General features: G+C 40.1%; 1 protein-coding gene across 1 annotated transcript in view; it reads right to left on the bottom strand.

The window, feature by feature from the left end:
- The window catches only part of TMEM170B (transmembrane protein 170B), a 43,367-nt gene that overhangs the window by 15,424 nt on the left and 8,362 nt on the right, over nucleotides 1–19,581 (bottom strand). Inside the window, exon 2 of the mRNA XM_067751995.1 lies at nucleotides 3,018–3,188. Within this exon, the coding sequence (XP_067608096.1) occupies nucleotides 3,018–3,188 (171 nt within the window). The remainder of the gene's footprint in view (nucleotides 1–3,017; nucleotides 3,189–19,581) is intronic.

Genomic DNA, 19,581 nt, shown 5'->3' with positions numbered 1-19,581 from the left:
AAAGAAAACCTAACACAAGATAACACACAAAAACTGAATAGTAAATGAAGACAGGATGAGGAAATAGACTACTCCCTATTTCCCACAACTATTTTATGACTGTCTCACAGGACAAACCCAGAGACATGGGAACAGGGCTCTCCCCTCAAGGCAAGGCATGCTGATCACTCTGGGAAAAGGTGACTGTGGGACACAGAAGGAGGGAGGCCTTGGAGCCATGGAAGAAAAGGACTTCCTCTCATCTCTGGGGCTAAGAAGGAACTTAGAAAGGAAGAAGCCCTCGGTGGCGAGTCTTGAAGCAGATCCAGCAGCGACAGCCAGCTACCCTAGCCTCCCAGAAGCCGGCCAGAGTGAACAGCAACAGAAGCTCTGCTGTTCACCTGCAGTGACGAGACCACACAGCAAAGAGAAGCACCAGTGTCCGGCAGAACCACACGAAGGAAGCGGCTGAGGGCCCTCCAGGCTCAACAGGATGCATCTAAGTTCTAGCTCATCTAGCACAGCAGAACCCCAGGCTGGAGTTGGGGCCTAAGTACAGCGCTAAGAGGAGAAGGTCAGAGGGAGTGAACCTGAGGGCTGTAGGACACGCACATAAGGCAGCACAGGAGAAAACTTGCAGACAGCTGGAGGACACCGTAAAGTGGCTAATTTCTAGTAGGCCAGGGGAGACTTATGTCATAATAATTTGTGTTTAAGAAGGAAGTGCACTATTATGGTCAATCTGCATACGACAGAGGAGGCAAGAATATAAAATGGAGAAATTCAAAAAGTGCTGCTGGGAAAACTGGACTGCTACATGTAAAAGAATGAAATTAGAACCTTCTCTAGCACCATATACAAAAATAAACTCAAAATGGATTAAAGACCTAAAGGTAAGACGGGATACTATAAAACTCCTACAGGAAAACATAGGCAGAACACTCTTCGACATAAATCGCAGCAAGAGTTTTTTGGATCCATCTCCTAAAGTAATGGAAGCAAAAGCAAAAGCAAACAAATGGGAACTGATTAAACTTAAAAGCTTTTGCAGAGCAAAGGAAACCATAAACAAAATGAACCAACAACCTATGGAATGGGAGAAAATATCTTCAAACGCTGCGACCGACAAGGATTGATTTCCAAAATATACAAACAGCTCATACAGCTCAACATCAAACAAACAAACAAACAACCCAATCAGAAAATAGGCAGAAGACCTAAATAGGTATTTTTTCAAAGAAGACATACAGATGGCCAATTAGGCATATGAAAAGATGCTCAACATTGCTAATTATTAGAGAAATACAAATCAAAAATATAATGAGGTATCACCTCACACCAGTCAGAACGGCCATCATCAAAAAGTCTACAAATAATAAATGCTGGAGAGGGTGTGGAGGAAAGGAAACTCTCCTACACTGTTGGTGGGAATGTACATTGGTACAGCCATTATGGAGAACAGTATGGAGGTTCTTTAAAACACTAAAAATAGAGTTACCATATGACTCAGCAATTCCATTCCTGAGCATATATCCGGAGGAAACTCTAATTTAAAATGATACATGTACCCCAATATTCATTATAGCACTATTTACAAGAGACAATACATGGAAGCAACCTAAGTGTCCATGGACAGATGAATGGATAAAGATGTGGTATATATACACAATGGAATATTACTCAGAATAAAAAAGAATGAAATAATGCCATTTGCAGCAACATGGATGAACCTAGTGATGATCATACTAAGTGAAGTAAGTCAGACAGAAAAAGACAAATATCATATGATATCACTTATATGTGGAATCTAAAAAAAATGATACAAATAGACTTATTTACAAAACAGAAACGCACTCACAGATGTAGAAAGTAAAGTTATGCTTAGCAAAGGGGAAAGGGGGGGAAGGGATAAACTTGGAATTTGGTATTAACAGATACACACTACTATATATAAAATAGTTAAACAACAAAGACCTACTGTATGGTACAGGGAGCTATATTCAATATCTTGTAATAACCTATAATGGAAAAGAATTTGAAAAAGAATACATATATATGTATATCTGAATCACTTTGCTGTATACCTGAAACACTGTAAATCAACTATACATCAATAAAAAAATTAAAAACTTTAAAACCCAAGAATTTGAAAGGAAAAAAAACATGTAATTGCTACTTCTAAACTTCCAACTGTTCTTAAAATATAAATAAACCAATTTGTCCTGAAATTTATTAAAATGATTAAAAATTAAGACTATGTGAAATAACAATAACTAAAGCTTAAAAAATATTTTAAGTATGTCAAAATTAGAATTTATTCCAATTTTAATTGCCTGGTTTTAAAGAAGGCAAATTATCTGTAATATATTTAGAATATCCTTTTAAAAAAAGAAGGAAGTGCACTTTTATTTTGTAGTCACAGGCAGATGACATCAAGGACCTAAGAGCTATATCTTCACTTTTTTTTTGTTTTTTGGTTTTTATTTTTTGCAGTACGCGGGCCTCTCATTGTTGTGGCCTCTCCCGTTGCGGAGCACAGGCTCCGGACGCGCAGGCCCAGCGGCCATGGCTCACAGGGCCAGCCGCTCCGGGGCACGAACCTGTGTCCCCTGCATCGGCAGGCGGACTCTCAACTGCTGCGCCACCAGGGAAGCCCTATCTTCACTTTTTTAAAATGACAATTATCACTGGCATATTTGTGTGCCTACCTCTCTCCCTTACCACATAATGAGCTCCTTTAAAGCAGAAACTACATCCACTATAAGATAAATTTTCCCACGAACTGCTTTACCTCTTGACAATTTCTACAAGCTTTTCCATTTCCCCAAAACCTTCCATAATGAGTATTCATACAGCAGAAGTACCAAAACTATCTGTTCAGTAATTAAGCGAACTGATCTTTACCTTCTAGATGAAGTGTGGTTAGTGCTGAAAAATATTCTACATGAAAGATTACACTGTTCCATTTACAATAAGAATAAAGTTACCAAAACTGTAAGTGCATATAAAATTATGTGCTTAAAATTAAATCAACTTACTAGTAATCATTGCTCCAGTCACGGAAGCCAGAAATCCGATGCTGACTGCAATGACAGAGATTACTCTCCCCTGCCGATGCCTCTGTAGCATCACGAACATCAACACTCCTGCAGCACCATGGACAAACAGAGAGGAGAAGAGAGCCCAGAGGAAGATCCAGTACCACATCTCTGAAAAGAAAAGCAAAATGTTAATAATTCTGTTGAAAAACATCTTAGAAAATCCAGTTTAACAAATAGTGAGCACCTATGGTCTGGAAAAAGGTTAAATGAGATAACAGATTAAAAACATGCCTCGTACAGGACTTGATACATAGTAGTACTAAATAAATTTTAACAGTTATCATCATCACTAATGCTTGATGGGGAAGTCATTCCCTCCATGACTTCAGAAGGTCAAAGCCTCTAATTTCCTCTAAATGTGCCCATCATATAGCTATAATCTATTAATTTCTCTAATAAACCCTCATGTCTGCAAATCTCTTGCAATAAATTATATAAGTTAATTAACTGCTGTTAGATATATAATTTCCTATCTTCTATACTAAGTGCCCAGACATTTTTAAAAACTACCACTTAATTCAAATAATAAGTACAATAAGTACAAAAACTATCTGTTCAATAAATAAATGAACTGATCTTTACCTTCAGAATTCAGAAATAAGTCAGTGATTTTTATCTTTTATGATTTTAAGAATTTCAGGCCATTTCCCTCTTGGCTCTCACCTTTACATACTAAAGAATCAGTCAGAATTTTTTTAATGCTTTGTCTCTCAGGTCGTATGCTAGTCCTTAGCAGGAACTCCTCAAGCTCTATCACTCTTTCTTCAATGTAGTCTCGGTTACTGTTCATTGAAGCCTGGTTTACAGACGATTGATGAGCATGCCTTTCATTCTCTCTCTTTCTGGCTGAATGGTGGTTGCCAAGGACTTGGGGGAGAGGGAAATGGGGGACTTCTTATTTTAAAATGGCTACAAACACAAGGGATCTTTGTGGCAATGGAACTGCTCTGTATTTTGACTGTGGTGGTGGATACATATACAAGTGATAAAACTGTACAGAACTAAACACACACACACACAAATGAGTACAGGTATACAAGCAACACTTGTGGAATCTGAAAAAGGTTGGTGGGTTCTATCAATGTCAATATCCTGCTTTTGATATTATACAGCAGTTTTCCAAGATGTTCCCATTGGGTAAATGGGGTAAAGGGCACGTGGGTTTTCTCTATACTATTTCTTACAACTGCATGTGAATCTACAATTATCTCAAAATTAAAAGTTTAATTTTTAAGAAGAGAGGATATATAGAAAACAGATTTTTTAAAAAATCAGTTTCAGCCTGCTAAATTCTTAAGAATTGACACTTAGAATGGACTTATAATTTGAAATCATTTCAAGGAAGAGACATCTGATATATTTTTCTGTGTTAAAGTACCATGCATGCTTCTCTATGGCATAAGAGAGAGATGCTGGTGATTAAGGAAAAACAGACAAAGCTTGCCTTTTAGAGGTCTTTCTCTTCCAGCTTTCAGAGAAGTAATGCTTTCACACTGTCACTCCCAAACAAATAGCTTCAATTTATAAAAAATAAAGACAAAAATGCTTAACTTGCCCTGAAGAATATTTATATTTTAAAAGATATAATTTTCCAGAGTGACCCTAACAAAGCGAGACTATGATACAGCAATAACAGGGGGGAGGGATGCTCATCAAGGCGGTTCTGAGATGAGACAGGCGCTGGAACAGGCACCTACTCTTAATAAGAGCAGCCATTTGCCTTGATCCCCAGTCCTGCTTCTCACCAGGGCTACCCCCAAAAGCACTTTTATTTGTTGTCCTTATAATACAGGTAGAGTGAAAATTTTCTTGACTATATGTAACACTATGAACAGGGATTATCTGACATTATAAGTAATGTTGTTTGCCTACTGACTATATAGCTATAGTCAGTATACCTAATAATTAGGAAAATTAAGTCTAATGTCTTATAAATCCCCAAGCTATCAAAGAATTATACAACTGAAACAGAATCTCAAATGGTCCTCTAATGTCCAATCCAGGATTATCCCTCAAGCAGACTGAGCACAATCTGCCCAAACTCAAATTTATTTTTATGTTTCTTTGTTTTTCTTAATCACACTATTTATCATGGAAAAAAAACCGAATGCTGCTGAGAATATCTACAATTAATTTAGGTTTCATGTTGTTACTACTTTTTTTTTTTTTTTTTTTTTGTGGTACGCGGGCCTCTCATTGTTGTGGCCTCTCCCGTTGCGGAGCACAGGCTCCGGACGCGCAGGCTCAGCGGCCATGGCTCACGGGCCCAGCCGCTCCGCGGCACGTGGGATCTTCCCGGACCGGGGCACGAACCCGCGTCCCCTGCATCGGCAGGCGGACTCTCAACCACTGCGTCACCAGGGAAGCCCGTTACTACTATTTTAAATTACCTGATAGATCAATACAACCATGTCAGTGAACAGGGCCTCTGAAGACCTGGTTCTACTCCAGATAAACAAGTCTGTCTAAGGTCCGACTCACTAGTGGCAAACGCAGCACACCTGGAGAACCGCAGGAGCCTAAGAGTAGAGTGAAGACAGATGCCCCAGGGCCCTAGAGAAAGAACAGTTGCTAAGAAAGGGAGAGGAGTATGACAACCTTTTCTTAACTTGTGCAGGCTTGTACGGCTAACGTGAACACCCAGAGGCCCAGTTTTCTCTTTCCACCCATATCCCACCTAATCCAAGCTTCTTGCAACTAAGCAACAATAAAAGGATGAAGCCAGAGGGAGAGTTTGCTGGTGCTAAACAAAATACAAAATGAGAAATTAAAAATACACTTACAAAACAGAAACCTTGAAGCATGCCGTCCATTCAATTACCGTAATTCACTGAAAGGAGATATTCCGTCTTCATTAAAGCCCTTTCATTATTTTTCCCTATTCAAGGCTGTCCATAATCTTCATCTTAAACTGAATTGTTGCAGTGTGTTTGTTTACTTTTAGTGGGATAAGAGGCAGAGGAGTAGTGATTTGTTCCAGTCTCCAAACAATTCTAGAAATAGCCCTGATCCCAATCTGTATCTCTCTCAGCCCTGGTTGCCAAGTCACTAAAAATTATCTTCTGTGCTTTTGTTTGTTTGTTTTGTTTTTTTGCGGTACGCGGGCCTCTCACTGCTGTGGCCTCTCCCGTTGCGGAGCACAGGCTCTGGACGTGCAGGCTCAGCGGCCATGGCTCACGGGCCCAGCCTCTTCGTGGCATGTGGGAATCTTCCCGGACCAGGGCACGAACCTGTGTCCCCTGCATCGGCAGGCGGACTCTCAACCACTGCGCCACCAGGTAAGCCCTCTTCTGTGCTTTTGATTTTAATCTTTGGACAAAATTATTTATGAGAAATAAATTTCTCTAGATATCTAGAATATATTAACTAAGTAAAAACAAATCAAAGAATGGTACATATTGTATGATCCTTTTTGTTCAAAAATTATAGGTACAGAGAAACACATAAACAGATTCTAACAATGGCTATCTTTTAAAGATAAGAGAGGAGATGGGTTATATTATTTTATTCTTTACTGATTATTTTTTAGCAACCAGCCTGGTTTTTTTTTTTGTTTGTTTTTTTACTTTACTGCAGATACACTGTCTTTAAAAGATAGTTTTTCATTCTAGAATTCATCAAAGGAGAACATGCTCAATGAAGCCAATGCTTCTCAACCCAGACTGCTCACAAGAATTACCCACAGAGCAACTAAAACTATCACTTGAGGGGGGACCTAGACAATTATATTTTCATCAACTCTACCAGATAATCATGACATGCAGTAAAGACAGAAATCACCACTCTAGGCTAAGGTTACATAAGAGGTACTTACTAAAAAAATCCAAAAGTCATAAAAACAACAAAACCTATCTCAACAGACAAACACTAAACATAATTTTTAATCCTCTATAGCATATCTAACCCTTCTAACAAAATCATTAGCAAATAGATACTGAACATTTATATGTATTCAGCATACTCTAAGCCTCAAGGTGAAAATAAACCAGTAAGACTAAATTTGGGGGCTGTTCATAATTTCTATCTTCTTTATAGAAATGGTCCTCATTATATGTTTAAATAATCTGTGTTCAAATTTGGTTATCTCAAGTTTGTTTTTTCATTCCAGCAAATCTAAGGTGAGGCAATCGCTCCCCTTAGTTTCCGACACCAGTGACTTCTCAGTTTGGGGATGTGTCCCACACAGGCAGCTTATTAAACTCTCAGGGAGATGATGCATTTATAATTTGAAAAAATCCCCTAGATCAGGGATTGGCAAAGTATGGACCATGAGTCCTATCTGACCACCAACTGTTTCTGTACAGTCTGCGAGCTGACAATGGTTTTTACATTTTGAAATGGTTGAAGAAAACCCAGAACAATATTTCATGACACGTAGAAAGTACACAGAATTCAAATTTCAGTGTCTATAAAGTTTTCCTGGAACACAGTCATACTCATTCATATTGTCGATGGCTACTTTCATGCTACGATGGCAGAACTGAGTAGTTATGACAGAGGCCACATGGCCCACAAAGCTGAATATATTTACTGCAGTTACTATATATATGCTGAGTATGTTAAATACTGGTCCTTTATACAAAAAGCTTGCTGACTCCCGGTATAGATGATTTTGACATATGCTCCAGGGGGCTGGGTTGTTACCCCACACCTCACTGAAAATTACAGCCACAGTACTTTCATATATTATCAAGACCTGATACTTTGGGTGTTTAACTAATGGTACGTCAATGGCATATATTCTAACACCACAGGTTCTTCAGGGCACAGTATGCAGCTGTCGCTATGGGGTACATACACCCATAGTTACACAGAACAAGAGGGAGAAATGTCAAGAAAGATCCCAAGAGAATTCGTTGCCACCTGAATTTTTTTTTTTTTTTTTTTGCGGTACGCGGGCCTCTCACTGTTGTGGCCTCTCCTGTTGCGGAGCACATGCTCCGGACGCGCAGGCTCAGCGGCCATGGCTCATGGGCCCAGCGGCTCCGCGGCATGTGGGATCTTCCCGGACAGGGGCACGAACCCGTGTCCCCTGCATCGGCAGGCGGACTCTCAACCACTGTGCCACCAAGGAAGCCCGCCACCTGAATTTTTAAAATAAACAGGACTGAACCAAATGATAAACACACTGGAGATGGAATGAGGGTGAGGAATGGGGAGTGGGGCACTCGAAGCTAACGGTTCTCAGCCTTGGCTAGATGTTGGAGTTACTTGGGAGAGCCTAAAAGAAATATCACCCTCAGAAATTCTGACTTAATTGGGCTTCAGAATTTTTTAAAGTTTTGATTCTTATGCACAGCCAAGAATGAAAAACTGCACTAAGACAAAATGATCTAATCATGGAATTATGTACAACTGAGAATATGCAATTGCAAAACCTCCAGTTTGGCTAAAGCCGAGAAATACGGAGAGAACTGGCTGCAGATTATAGAGGTGTGCTGGAGCAGCTTTTGTGGGGAAGGGAGGGCGCTTACAGACCCTGAAGATGTGGACTTTATTCTGAAGATTGAAGGTCATGAGGAGCCAATGAAAGACTTTAAATAAGGAAGTGATACAATCACATTCACCTTTTAAAAAATTAATTATCCTGGCAAGTATGGGAAAGGGGGACTAGAAAGAGATGAGAGACTATCAGAATATTTCAAGAGTCCCGAGAGAAACTCAGGCCTGGACTTAGGCACTGGCCTCAGGATTGAAAATAATTTGAAATATTTAGGATTTGCTGATGGCCTGGATGATGGAGGTGAGGAAGATGTGATGTCTGGCCTCCCAGATTTCTGCTATGGACAGCTGAATAGACGACAATGCTGTCAGGTTTGGAAACATGGGAAAATATGTTTCATGCATCAGCAATACTATTCAAATGTTGGTGAGAAGCAAGGAGTAAAGAAGCTAAAGGCAAGAATATGTCAAGTAGGGCTTCCCTGGTGGCCCAGTGGTTGAGAGTCCGCATGCCGATGCAGGGGACACGGGTTCATGCCCCGGTCCGGGAAGATCCCACATGCCGCGGAGCAGCTGGGCCCATGAGCCATGGCAGCTGAGCCTGCGTGTCCAGAGGCTGTGCTCCGTAACGGGAGAGGCCACAACAGTGAGAGGCCCGCGTACCGCAAAAAAAAGAAAAAAGAAAAAAAGAATATGTCAAGTAGAAAAATGTGAAGATTACCTATACATGCATATTATGGGCCATGTTTTAAAAAGCAGTAAATCTCAAGTTTGTTGTGTCAGCAATCTTCCTAAGTTCATGATCTGTCAAATTTTAAATCTATGATTACTAAAACAATTCTGTTATTAGATATAAATTTGAATTAAATTTAGGATATAGAAAGCTATAAAGAATGTCACTCTCATCCTAACAATGAGAAAAAGATAAACTACAAAATCATAGCTCTTCTTTAGCCCATCAGTCAGGTGACACTACAAGATAACAAAGTAACCTGAATTTCAAAGAGGGACAAGACCCTCCAAGGAGACAGGTGACATACTCACTATGTTTCCTGTGGCAAAGCACAGGAACAGGAAGTGGGTACCATACAAGTGGGTAAAAAGAAATCTGCTAAAATTTTAACTGACAGTTAAAGTCCAAGTGTGCAATTAATCGGTCAGCTTGGAGTAAGTGACACAAGGAAAGTGCACAGTCACCTGCAAGCTCTTTTCCACAGGTCTCTACCGAGCACTCCCTAGAAAGACAGAGACTGGAGAGAGCCACCCCACTGGTGTCTGTCGGCCTATAGGAGGTGATCAGTGGCTGCTAAGGGAAACAGACAACCTGGCGTGCTTCTCGGATACCTTTTTCCTATTCAAAACAAGCCTTAGCCATTGCTGGAAGGCAGCAAATCCTGTCACCCTCAGGGGACAAGCAAAGACCCACTGCAGCTCCAGCTTGGGGAAGAGTAGAAGGAAAAATCCTTTACCCCTGGGGCAGGGGCAGAAAACCATCCAGGACCCAGGATCCTATTCTAAGCAGAGTCGGTTACTGCTGAGGGAACGATAGAAGACTCCTGCCCAAGACCAATCACAGATACTAGGGAGAATGTGGCTACCACGGTTCAGAAAGGCAGGACCGTGGACAGCCCCACCCAGATACCCCACCACACAGAGCTTGCCTGAGACTAAAACTGGACAGGACAAGAGAGAAATTTCCCCTGCCCCAAGTAATGAGCAACACAAGGCTGTGGCTGGGGGAAGGCAAGGGTGTGGAGAGACACTTCTTCCATGGTGCAGGCTTGCAGAGATGGCTAAAAGCTGACAATACAGCACTAACACTGATACTAACCCTGCAGCACCCAGCCCCCACCCTGCGTACAAGGCAACAACAGCACCTTCTGGGGAATTTGAAGCCTAGGGTGTGCTGAAGGTAACCATAACAAGAAAGCTCAAACTCAGCTCACTCCTGACTAAATTAAATCAACCTTCACCCTACTGGTCTAGCAGAAGAAGCCCATTTCCAGGCATAAATATTGATATTACATACCTCAGTCACTACTGTTATACATATAAAGTCCTTAATTCAATAAAAAAAATATTGAGTTAAGACACCCTCAGAAACAGGAAAACCAATTTATTGTCAAGAAATAAAGTGATCAGACTTAGAGATGATCCAGATTTTAAAACAACCAGACAGAGACCTTAACTATAATTAACATGTTAAATACTCTCCTGGAAAAGGTAGACAACGCACAAGAACAGATGGGGAATTTCAGCAGAGAGATGGAGAGTCCAAGAAAAAGTCAAATGAAACTGCCTAAAAGAAAAACACAAGAAAATGCAAAAACAGAAAAACCATAATATCAGAGATGAAGACTTCCTTTAATGAGCTCACCAGCAGACTTGACATAGTTAAGCAAAGGATCAGTGAACTTCTCATAGCAGCACTATTTACAAGAGCCAAGACATGGAAGCAACCTAAGTGTCCATCCACAGAGGAATGGATAAAGAATATGTGGTACATAGGTACAATGGAATATTACTCAGCCATAAAAAAGAATGAAATAATACCATTTGCAGCAACATGGATGGACCCAGAGATCATCATACGAAGCGAGATTAAGTCAGACAGAGAAAAACAAATAGCAAATGACAGCGGTCCCCAACCTTTTTTGGCACCAGGGACTGGTTTTGTGGAAGACAATTTTTCCATGGACCGGGGCGGGGGTGGATGGGTCAGGCAGTAATGCAAGCAATGGGGAGCGGCGGATGAAGCTTCACTCACTCACCTGCCACTCACCTCCTGCTGTGCGGCCTAGTTCCTAACAGGCCGCAGACCGGTACCAGTCCACGGCCTGGGGTTGGGGACCCCTGGCATATAATATTGCTTATATGTGGAATTTAAAAAATGATACAAGCGGGCTTATTTACAAAACAGAAATAGACTCACATAGAAAACAAACTTATGGTTACCAAAGGGGAAAGGGGGGAGGTATAAATTAGGAGTTTGGGATTAAAATATACACACTACTATACATAAAATTGATAACCAACAAGGACCTACTGTATAGCACAGGGAACTATACTCAATATCTTGTAATGACTTATAATGGAAAAGAATTTTAAAAAGAATCTATTTACCTATCTATCTATCTATCTATGTATCTATCTATATAACTGAATCACTTTGCTATGCACCTGAAATGAACACAACATTGTAAATCAACTACATTTCAATAAAAAATTTTTTAAAAATAATCAGTGGGCTTCCCTTGTGGCGCAGTGGTTGAGAGTCCGCCTGCTTATGCAGGGGACACGGGTTCGTGCTCGGGTCCAGGAAGATCCCACATGCCGTGGAGCAGCTAGGCCTGTGCGCCATGGCCAATGAGCCTGCACATCCAGAGCCTGTGCTCTGCAGCGGGAGAGGTCACAACAGTGAGAGGCCCATGTTCCGCAAAAATAAAAAGATAATAATCAGTGAATGTAAAAGTAGACAAATAGAAATTATTCAAATTGAAATATAAGAGAAAAAGAGGGGGGGGAAAACAAAGAAGTAGTAGGAGGGAAAAGAGGAACCATCCAAGAGCTATGGAATAATTTCAAATGGTTTAACATAACATGTAATTGGAGTCCCAGATGGAGAAGAAAGAGATAATGGAGAAGAAAAATATTTAATGAAACAGTGGCCGAAAATTTCTAAAACTAATAAAAGATATCAAACCACAAATCTAAGACTCCCAGAGAATCCTAAGCAAGAAAAAGACCTCCCAAAAGAACTAAAAAATAAAAAAACAAAAATAAAGCACACACACATACCTAGATTCACCACAGTGAAATGACTAAAAGAACAAAGATAAAGGGGAAGTATTGAAGAAGAAATAAGGAAAAAAGAAAGAGAGAACAAAAGACATTACACACACAGAGGGACAAAGATAAAAAGTACAGCAAACTTCTCATCAGAAGCAACCAAACCAGATGACAAATTACAGTAACACTTTAAAAAACTAAAATGCAAAGTCAGAACCTATATTCAGGAGAAACATTTTTCAAAACTGGAGGTGAAATGAAGATTTTTTTCCAGGAAAAAAAAAAAACTGGAAAAATTAACTGCCAGTAGACCTGTGCTACACGGCATATTAAAGGAAGCTCTTCAAACAGGAGTGTAATTCTAGATGGAAACTTAACGCTCCACAAAGAAGTGAGCAACAAAGAAAATTAAAATGAAGGTAAACATAAAAGATATGTTTTCTGGGCTTCCCTGGTGGCACAGCGGTTAAGAATCCGCCTGCCAGTGCAGGGGACATGGGTTCAAGCCCTGGCCCGGGAAGATCCCACATGCTGTGGAGCAACTAAGCCCATGTGCCACAACTACTGAGCCTGAGCTCTAGAGCCCGTGAGCCACAACTGCTGAGCCCGTGTACCACAACTACTGAAGCCCATGCGCCTAGAGCCTGTGCTCCGCAACAAGAGAAGCCACCACAACTAGAGAAAGCCTGCGCACAGCAGCAAAGACCTAACGCAGCCAAAAATAAATAAATTTTTTAATATGTTTTCTTATTTTTAATCATTCTAATATTTTAACCAGATTTAAAAATAAGTTGTTGCGTTTTTTCACTTGAAGCCTCATTTAACATAGAAGTTAAAGCTATTGTAGATATTTTATAGCTGCCTGCTTCCACTTCTTAAAAGAGAGCAAAAACATTAGTTTTTAAATTTAATTGTGACACCTTCAAGAGCTGCTTGAATATACTGCCTCTCTCAAAGCTTACAGCAATACTGTTTATTACCCACTTAAACCAAATTACCCTTTCACCAGCTAATTATATAATTTTAAACTGTAAATTACAGTACTCATCATTGAATAGAAAAAAAATTCTTAGAAAAATAAATTTTTAATTTAAAACAATCAGAATATCATTTGCTGTAAAAAAAAAATCAGGTTAAGGCTATTTAAAATAGTTCAAAATTTGCTTTACATTTAAGCCACAGCACTACCTTCCTAAAAGATGCCATTCAATTTGTTCTTTCCCATAATCGATTAGTTACTCAGTTATAAAAGTTATAAAAGATCTTCCCGGACCGGGGCACGAACCCGTGTCCCCTGCATCGGCAGGCGGACTCTCAACCACTGCGCCACCAGGGAAGCCCTATCTTGAAATTTTAATAAGTCTTTAGCTATACTAAACACTCCACATTAACTTGCATTATATATCACAACACAGTTACAAATTGATCACAGAAAAGCTTCATTTTAAAAAAATCCAGTGTTCCCAATCCTTGAGTTCTCAGTAATAAAATCGCCTTAAGAGCTAGTTTAAAATGTACCTTCCTAGGCCCTGGTCTCAAGGATTCTAATTCCATAGCTGTGGACTGGGTCTATGGACTGTACCCTCAACCAGCCCCAGGTAATTCTGATATGTAGCAAGATTTAGTAACCATATTGGATTAAATTAATTCATGGTAGGGACTGGAGAGAGGGAGAATTTTATAATGAAAACATATTAGCGGGACTTCCCTGGTGGCACAGTGGTTAAGAATCCTCCTGCCTATGCAGGGGACACGGGTTCAATCCCTGGTCTAGGAAGATCCCACATGCCACAGAGCAACTAAGCCCATGTGCCACAACTACTGAGCCCACGTGCCACAACTAATGAAGCCCATGTGCCTAGAGCCCGTGCACCGCAACGAAGAGTAGCCCCCACTCGCCGCAACTAGAGAAACCCTGTGTGCAGCAATGAAGACCCAATGCAGCCCCAAAATTAATTAATTATTAATTAATAAAACATACTGGCTACACATAGTTATCCAAAAGCAATATAATACTTTAAAATTTAATCAAGTCCTGGTGGTATTCCTGAACCATCCTCAAAACAGATCACCTCTCCTCTCTCTCCATCATCCCTTAAACAGGTTCTTTCTCTACTCTCTACCTCTTTTGTTGTCTTCAAAGTCCCATTACCTGGTTCTCCCTGAACTCAGCAAGCCGCCGAACTACGACTTAACCTGAAGGTTAGTTCGCCTCTCTACACCATGAGCCCCTTATGGAGAATGATTGACATTTTCATTTTTGTTTATCAGTGTTTGCCACAGAGACTGGCAAATGCTCATGATCAAGAAATATCCAACAAGCCTGATCCTTGAAAATGCTAGACACTGCTTCTTAGTATAATTCTTCTATATACATTTAATAAAATACATTGTATGGCCACTTCAATTATAGTAAGTAAAATGCACGCAAAATGCTTTGTACAGTACCTGACATATAGTAGGTGTTCAATAAATATAGCCATTGTTAGAATTATTCATCTGATTCTAAGGTAAGTCCAATGCACTGAATTCTGTGGGCTCTCCTCTTACATCTGACCGTTCTTAATTCCAGTTTCCTTCCCTGGTTCCAATTCCTCCTCCCCATCTCTGCCTCATCCTTCCTCTTCTGTTTAGAATTCCTTTCTACAGGAAAAATATCCCTAGTTATTCTAACTTTTCCTCCTGAATTATCTTACTTTTCTGGTCCTTTATTCCAATCACTAAACAAAGCAAAGATAAATATATTTATATTCTGATAGTTAACCATTTAAGAATCAAAATCATAGCTTACACAGTCCTAAGACTTATCTGGAAATTGCTTTAGGTTTAAGAAACATCATCTGGACCTTGGACGTGGTACCGCCAAAGGATACTGATATATGATTCAAAGATAAAGAGATGGGTATTAGGAATGTAAAAACCTGAAGATGGCAATTCTAATTTTTGAAAAATTACAGTGGCTTCATTCTCGATAACACAGGTAAGTCTTCCAAATGGCAAAATCCTATAAAGTACAAATCATATCAGTACTTATTAATTGGCTCAGTACCACAAAAGAGTAAGGGATTTTTCACATGTATTTCAGAAAAAGTAAATTTGGGGGTCTGGCACAAATATTGAAGAGTAGCACATTGTCTTTAGGGCTACATTTACAAAACATAAATTTCTATAATTGGACATCTGAAATAATTTTATCTGCATAAACTCACCTCCTATAATAGAGCATTTAGGAGGAGGAACTTAACCTAATGGGACACTAGAATACGTGCAGGGACTGAGAGAAGCATACCAGTTTGGGAGCACCACCAAACGAAGTTGCTGGCTCTACTAGTATGAGGTGTGAACAATTACAAGTATGTATACTAGGTACCCAAGTTTTCCCCCTTTCTCTCTTTTTTTTTATCTGATAGTCACTATTAACACTAAAGTGGCTTAGCAACTATAAAATCTAAACGGGAAATATAACAGTGTGTATGTATATAGTAAAAATAAGTAAACACACACACACACACACACACACACACACTTGACCTTCATTCCAGTTTGAATTCCCAGCTTCCCGATGTTTATACCAATAGAGAGGTGCATCTGCGCCCACATTTGCTGCTGACACAGAGAGGGGATGAGCCTGAAGCCAGACTTTGCCTTTTTTCCAAGGAACCAATTATTCCTTTCCCAACCCGAGCCCAGCTCTGTGTTTATCCGGGGGTTTAGGGATCCTGCCTCCTTCTAAGTAAAAAATTCTTCTCGAAACTCTTAGCAACCAAATTTGGGTGGGAACACAAAGTTGGGAGCCAAAATAGTTGAAGAAAATAAAAGTAAAGCAAAAGGAAACATTTCATTGTAGATCGTTATTTTGAAGTTAGGTTACCCATAAAACTGAAAGAGTATATACATTCTGACTCTAATTTTAGGTTGTGGTGGGCAAGAGGGATTTAGGACATATTCAGAGAAAGAAAAACTGTATGGGAAGGAAGGAAGCCACCTATCTCTCTACTTGAGTGAGCTGAATAAGCATATAACCTATACACAGTTAACAAACAATTTAGGAATCCTGAGAATCACACACTGTGGGAAGTGACATACAGAAGAGAACTCTGGCAATAGTTACCAAGTAACAAAGATGGGGTCTCCAGGTGTTAATCTCTATATGAAATCCCCATAGTACTACTGTCTTCCAGGAAGGAGAAAAAACAGATTGAACTTGGTAGGATTTCTAAAACTAGATATATAGTAAATATGGATCACTAACTTTTACATAGCCTATGGCAACTTAAAATTTTAGAAAGATTATTACTATTATCACTATTCAATAATATCTTACATTGTACAGTATCTTTTATTTCTGGACAAAAATTAGTTCCATTCATCCATTCTTGGGCTCATTTGGGGCAAATACTTACACAGCTATTCTTAAGTGCCTTAAGATTTATCATCTATCAGACCTGCCTGAGTTAAAATCAGATGTGGAATAAAAGCAAAAGGCACAGAACTGAGAGTCAGTGACCAACAGTTCTAGTCCTGGCTCTGTCATTAAATGACTGTTTGATCCCAGTCATGTATATCTCAATATTTCTAAAAGGAAGTAATCAAACTACATAACTTCTAGCTCTAAAATGTTGGCTAATTCTAATTTCTAGTTGTCGTCACTTTTAAAAAATATATTTCTATCAAAGTAATACATACACAAGACTACTTTCAAGAGATTGGCCTCTGAGATAAAAAGGTCAAAATTCTGCTTCACCTATGGGATAAGATACAGACAGAGGAATAAATCATACCTGTTAACTGAAAAAAAAGATGAGGGTACATTACCCTTTTATTTACTTTTTAATCAACCAGAATTCCTATTAACGAGATTTCTGCAAATCCTTCACAGTCATTTCTTAAATCTAAATCAGTCTGGTTACACTATGCTCCTTTCTATTACCTGTTTCATTTTCAAGTTTATGATGATGACAAAAATGCCTTCTGACTTAATATGTGTTATCATAATCTGAAAAAAGGTAATAATTTTTCACTTATTAGCTACCAGATCTAAGCAAGTTACTCTTTGCTTCAATGTCTGAACCTGTAAAATAAGGATAAACACTAATCTCTCTCAAGATGGTTGAAAAGATTAAATAAAATACATGAAAGAATGGTAACTAGCACAAAAAAAGCATTTTTGTGTTTTAAAAGTATGACAATTATCTATATAAATTGCTTAAACACTTTATGTCCTAGTTAAAAGCATATTCACTCTAGAGACTTTTTCTTCCCTCTTTGTTTCCTGGTGCGCGAGGAGAGGGGATTAAGAGCACTGCTTAAAGGAGCTCCAGAGACAGGCGCAAGTCGCGGCTAACAGCGCGGACCCCAGAGACGGGAATGAGGCGCTAAGGCTGCTGCTGCCGCCACCAAGAAGCCTGTGTGCGAACACAGGTCACTCTCCAAACCTCCCTTCCGGGGAGCCTGTGCAGCCCGCCACTGCCAGGGTCCCGGGATCCAGAGACAACTTCCCCGGGAGAAGGCACGGCGCGCCTCAGGCTGGTGCAACGTCACGCCGGCCTCTGCAACGTCATGCTGGCCTCTGCCGCCGCAGGCTCACCCTGCATCCGTACCCCTCCCTCCCCCCGGCCTGAGTGAGCCAGAGCCCCCCAGTCAGCGGCTCCTTTAACCCAGTCCTGTCTGAGCGAAGAACAGATGCCCTCCGGCGACCTACACGCAGAGGTGGGGCCAAATCCAAAGCTGAAACCCGGGAGCTGTGAGAACAAAGATGAGAAAGGGAAACCTCTCCCAGCAGCCTCAGGAGCAGCGGATTAAAGCGCCACAATCAACTTGATGTACCTGCATCTGTGGAATACATGAATAGACAACGAGTCATCCCAAATTGAGGTGGTGGACTTTGAGAGCAAGATTTATTATTTTTTACCCTTTTCCTCTTTTTGTGAGTGTGTATGTGTATGCTTCTGTGTGAGATTTTGTCTGTATAGCTTTGCTTTCACCATTTGTACTAGGGTTCTATCCGTCCGTTTTTTTTTCCTTAAAAAATTTTTTTTCTTCTTAATTATTTTTTTATTTTAATAACTTTATTTTATTTTATCTTATTTTATTTTATCCTCTTTCCCCTTCCTTCCTTCCTTCCCTCTTCCTTTCTTTCTTTCTTTCTTTCTCTTTCTTTCTTTCTTTCTTTCTTTCTTTCTTTCTTTCTTTCTACTTTTTCTCCCTTTTATGCTGAGCCATGCGGATGAAAGGCTCTTGGTGCTACAGCCAGGAGTCAGTGCTGTACCTCTGAGGTGGGAGTGCCAACTTCAAGACACTGGTCCACAAGAGACCTCCTAGCTCCACGTAATATCAAATGGCGAAAATCTCCCAGAGATCTCCATGTCAACACCAGCACCCAGCTTCACTCAACGACAAGCAAGCTACAGTGCTGGACACCCTATGCCAAACAACTAGCAAGACAGGAACACAACGCCACCCATTAGCAGAGAGGCTGCCTAAAGTCATAGTAAGTCCACAGACACCCCAATACACACCACCAGACGTGGACCTGCCCACCAGAAAGACAAGATCCAGCCTCATCCACCAGAACACAGGCACTAGTCCCCTCTACCAGGAAGCCTACACAACCCACTGAACCAACTTTAGCCACTGGGGACAGACACCAAAAACAACGGGAACTACAAACCTGCAGCCTGCAAAAAGGAGACCCCAAACACAGTAAGATAAGCAAAATGAGAAGACAGAAAAACACACAGCAGATGAAGGAGCAAGATAAAAACCCACCAGACCTAACAAATGAAGAGGAAATAGGCAGTCTACCTGAAAAAGAATTCAGAATAATGATAGTAAAGATGATCCAAAATCTTGGAAATAGAATAGACAAAATGCAAGAAACATTTAACAAGGACCTAGAAGAACTAAAGATGAAACAAGCAACAATGAACAACACAATAAATGAAATTAAAAATACTCTAGAAGGGATCACTAGCAGAATAACTGAGGCAGAAGAACGGATAAGTGACCTGGAAGATAAAATAGTGGAAATAACTACTGCAGAGCAGAATAAAGAAAAAAGAATGAAAAGAACTGAGGACAGTCTCAGAGACCTCTGGGACAACATTAAACGCACCAACATTCAAATTATAGGGGTTCCAGAAGAAGAAGAGAAAAAGAAAGGGACTGAGAAAATATTTGAACAGATTATAGTTGAAAACCTCCTTAATATGGGAAAGGAAATAGTTAATCAAGTCCAGGAAGCACAGAGAGTCCCATACAGGATAAATCC

Source organism: Pseudorca crassidens, chromosome 10 (genome assembly GCF_039906515.1).
Source record: "Pseudorca crassidens isolate mPseCra1 chromosome 10, mPseCra1.hap1, whole genome shotgun sequence".
In the NCBI taxonomy this organism is placed as follows: domain Eukaryota; kingdom Metazoa; phylum Chordata; class Mammalia; order Artiodactyla; family Delphinidae; genus Pseudorca; species Pseudorca crassidens.
The sequence above is the reverse complement of the archived record's forward strand: the minus strand, read 5'-3'. Positions and strand labels throughout refer to the sequence as shown.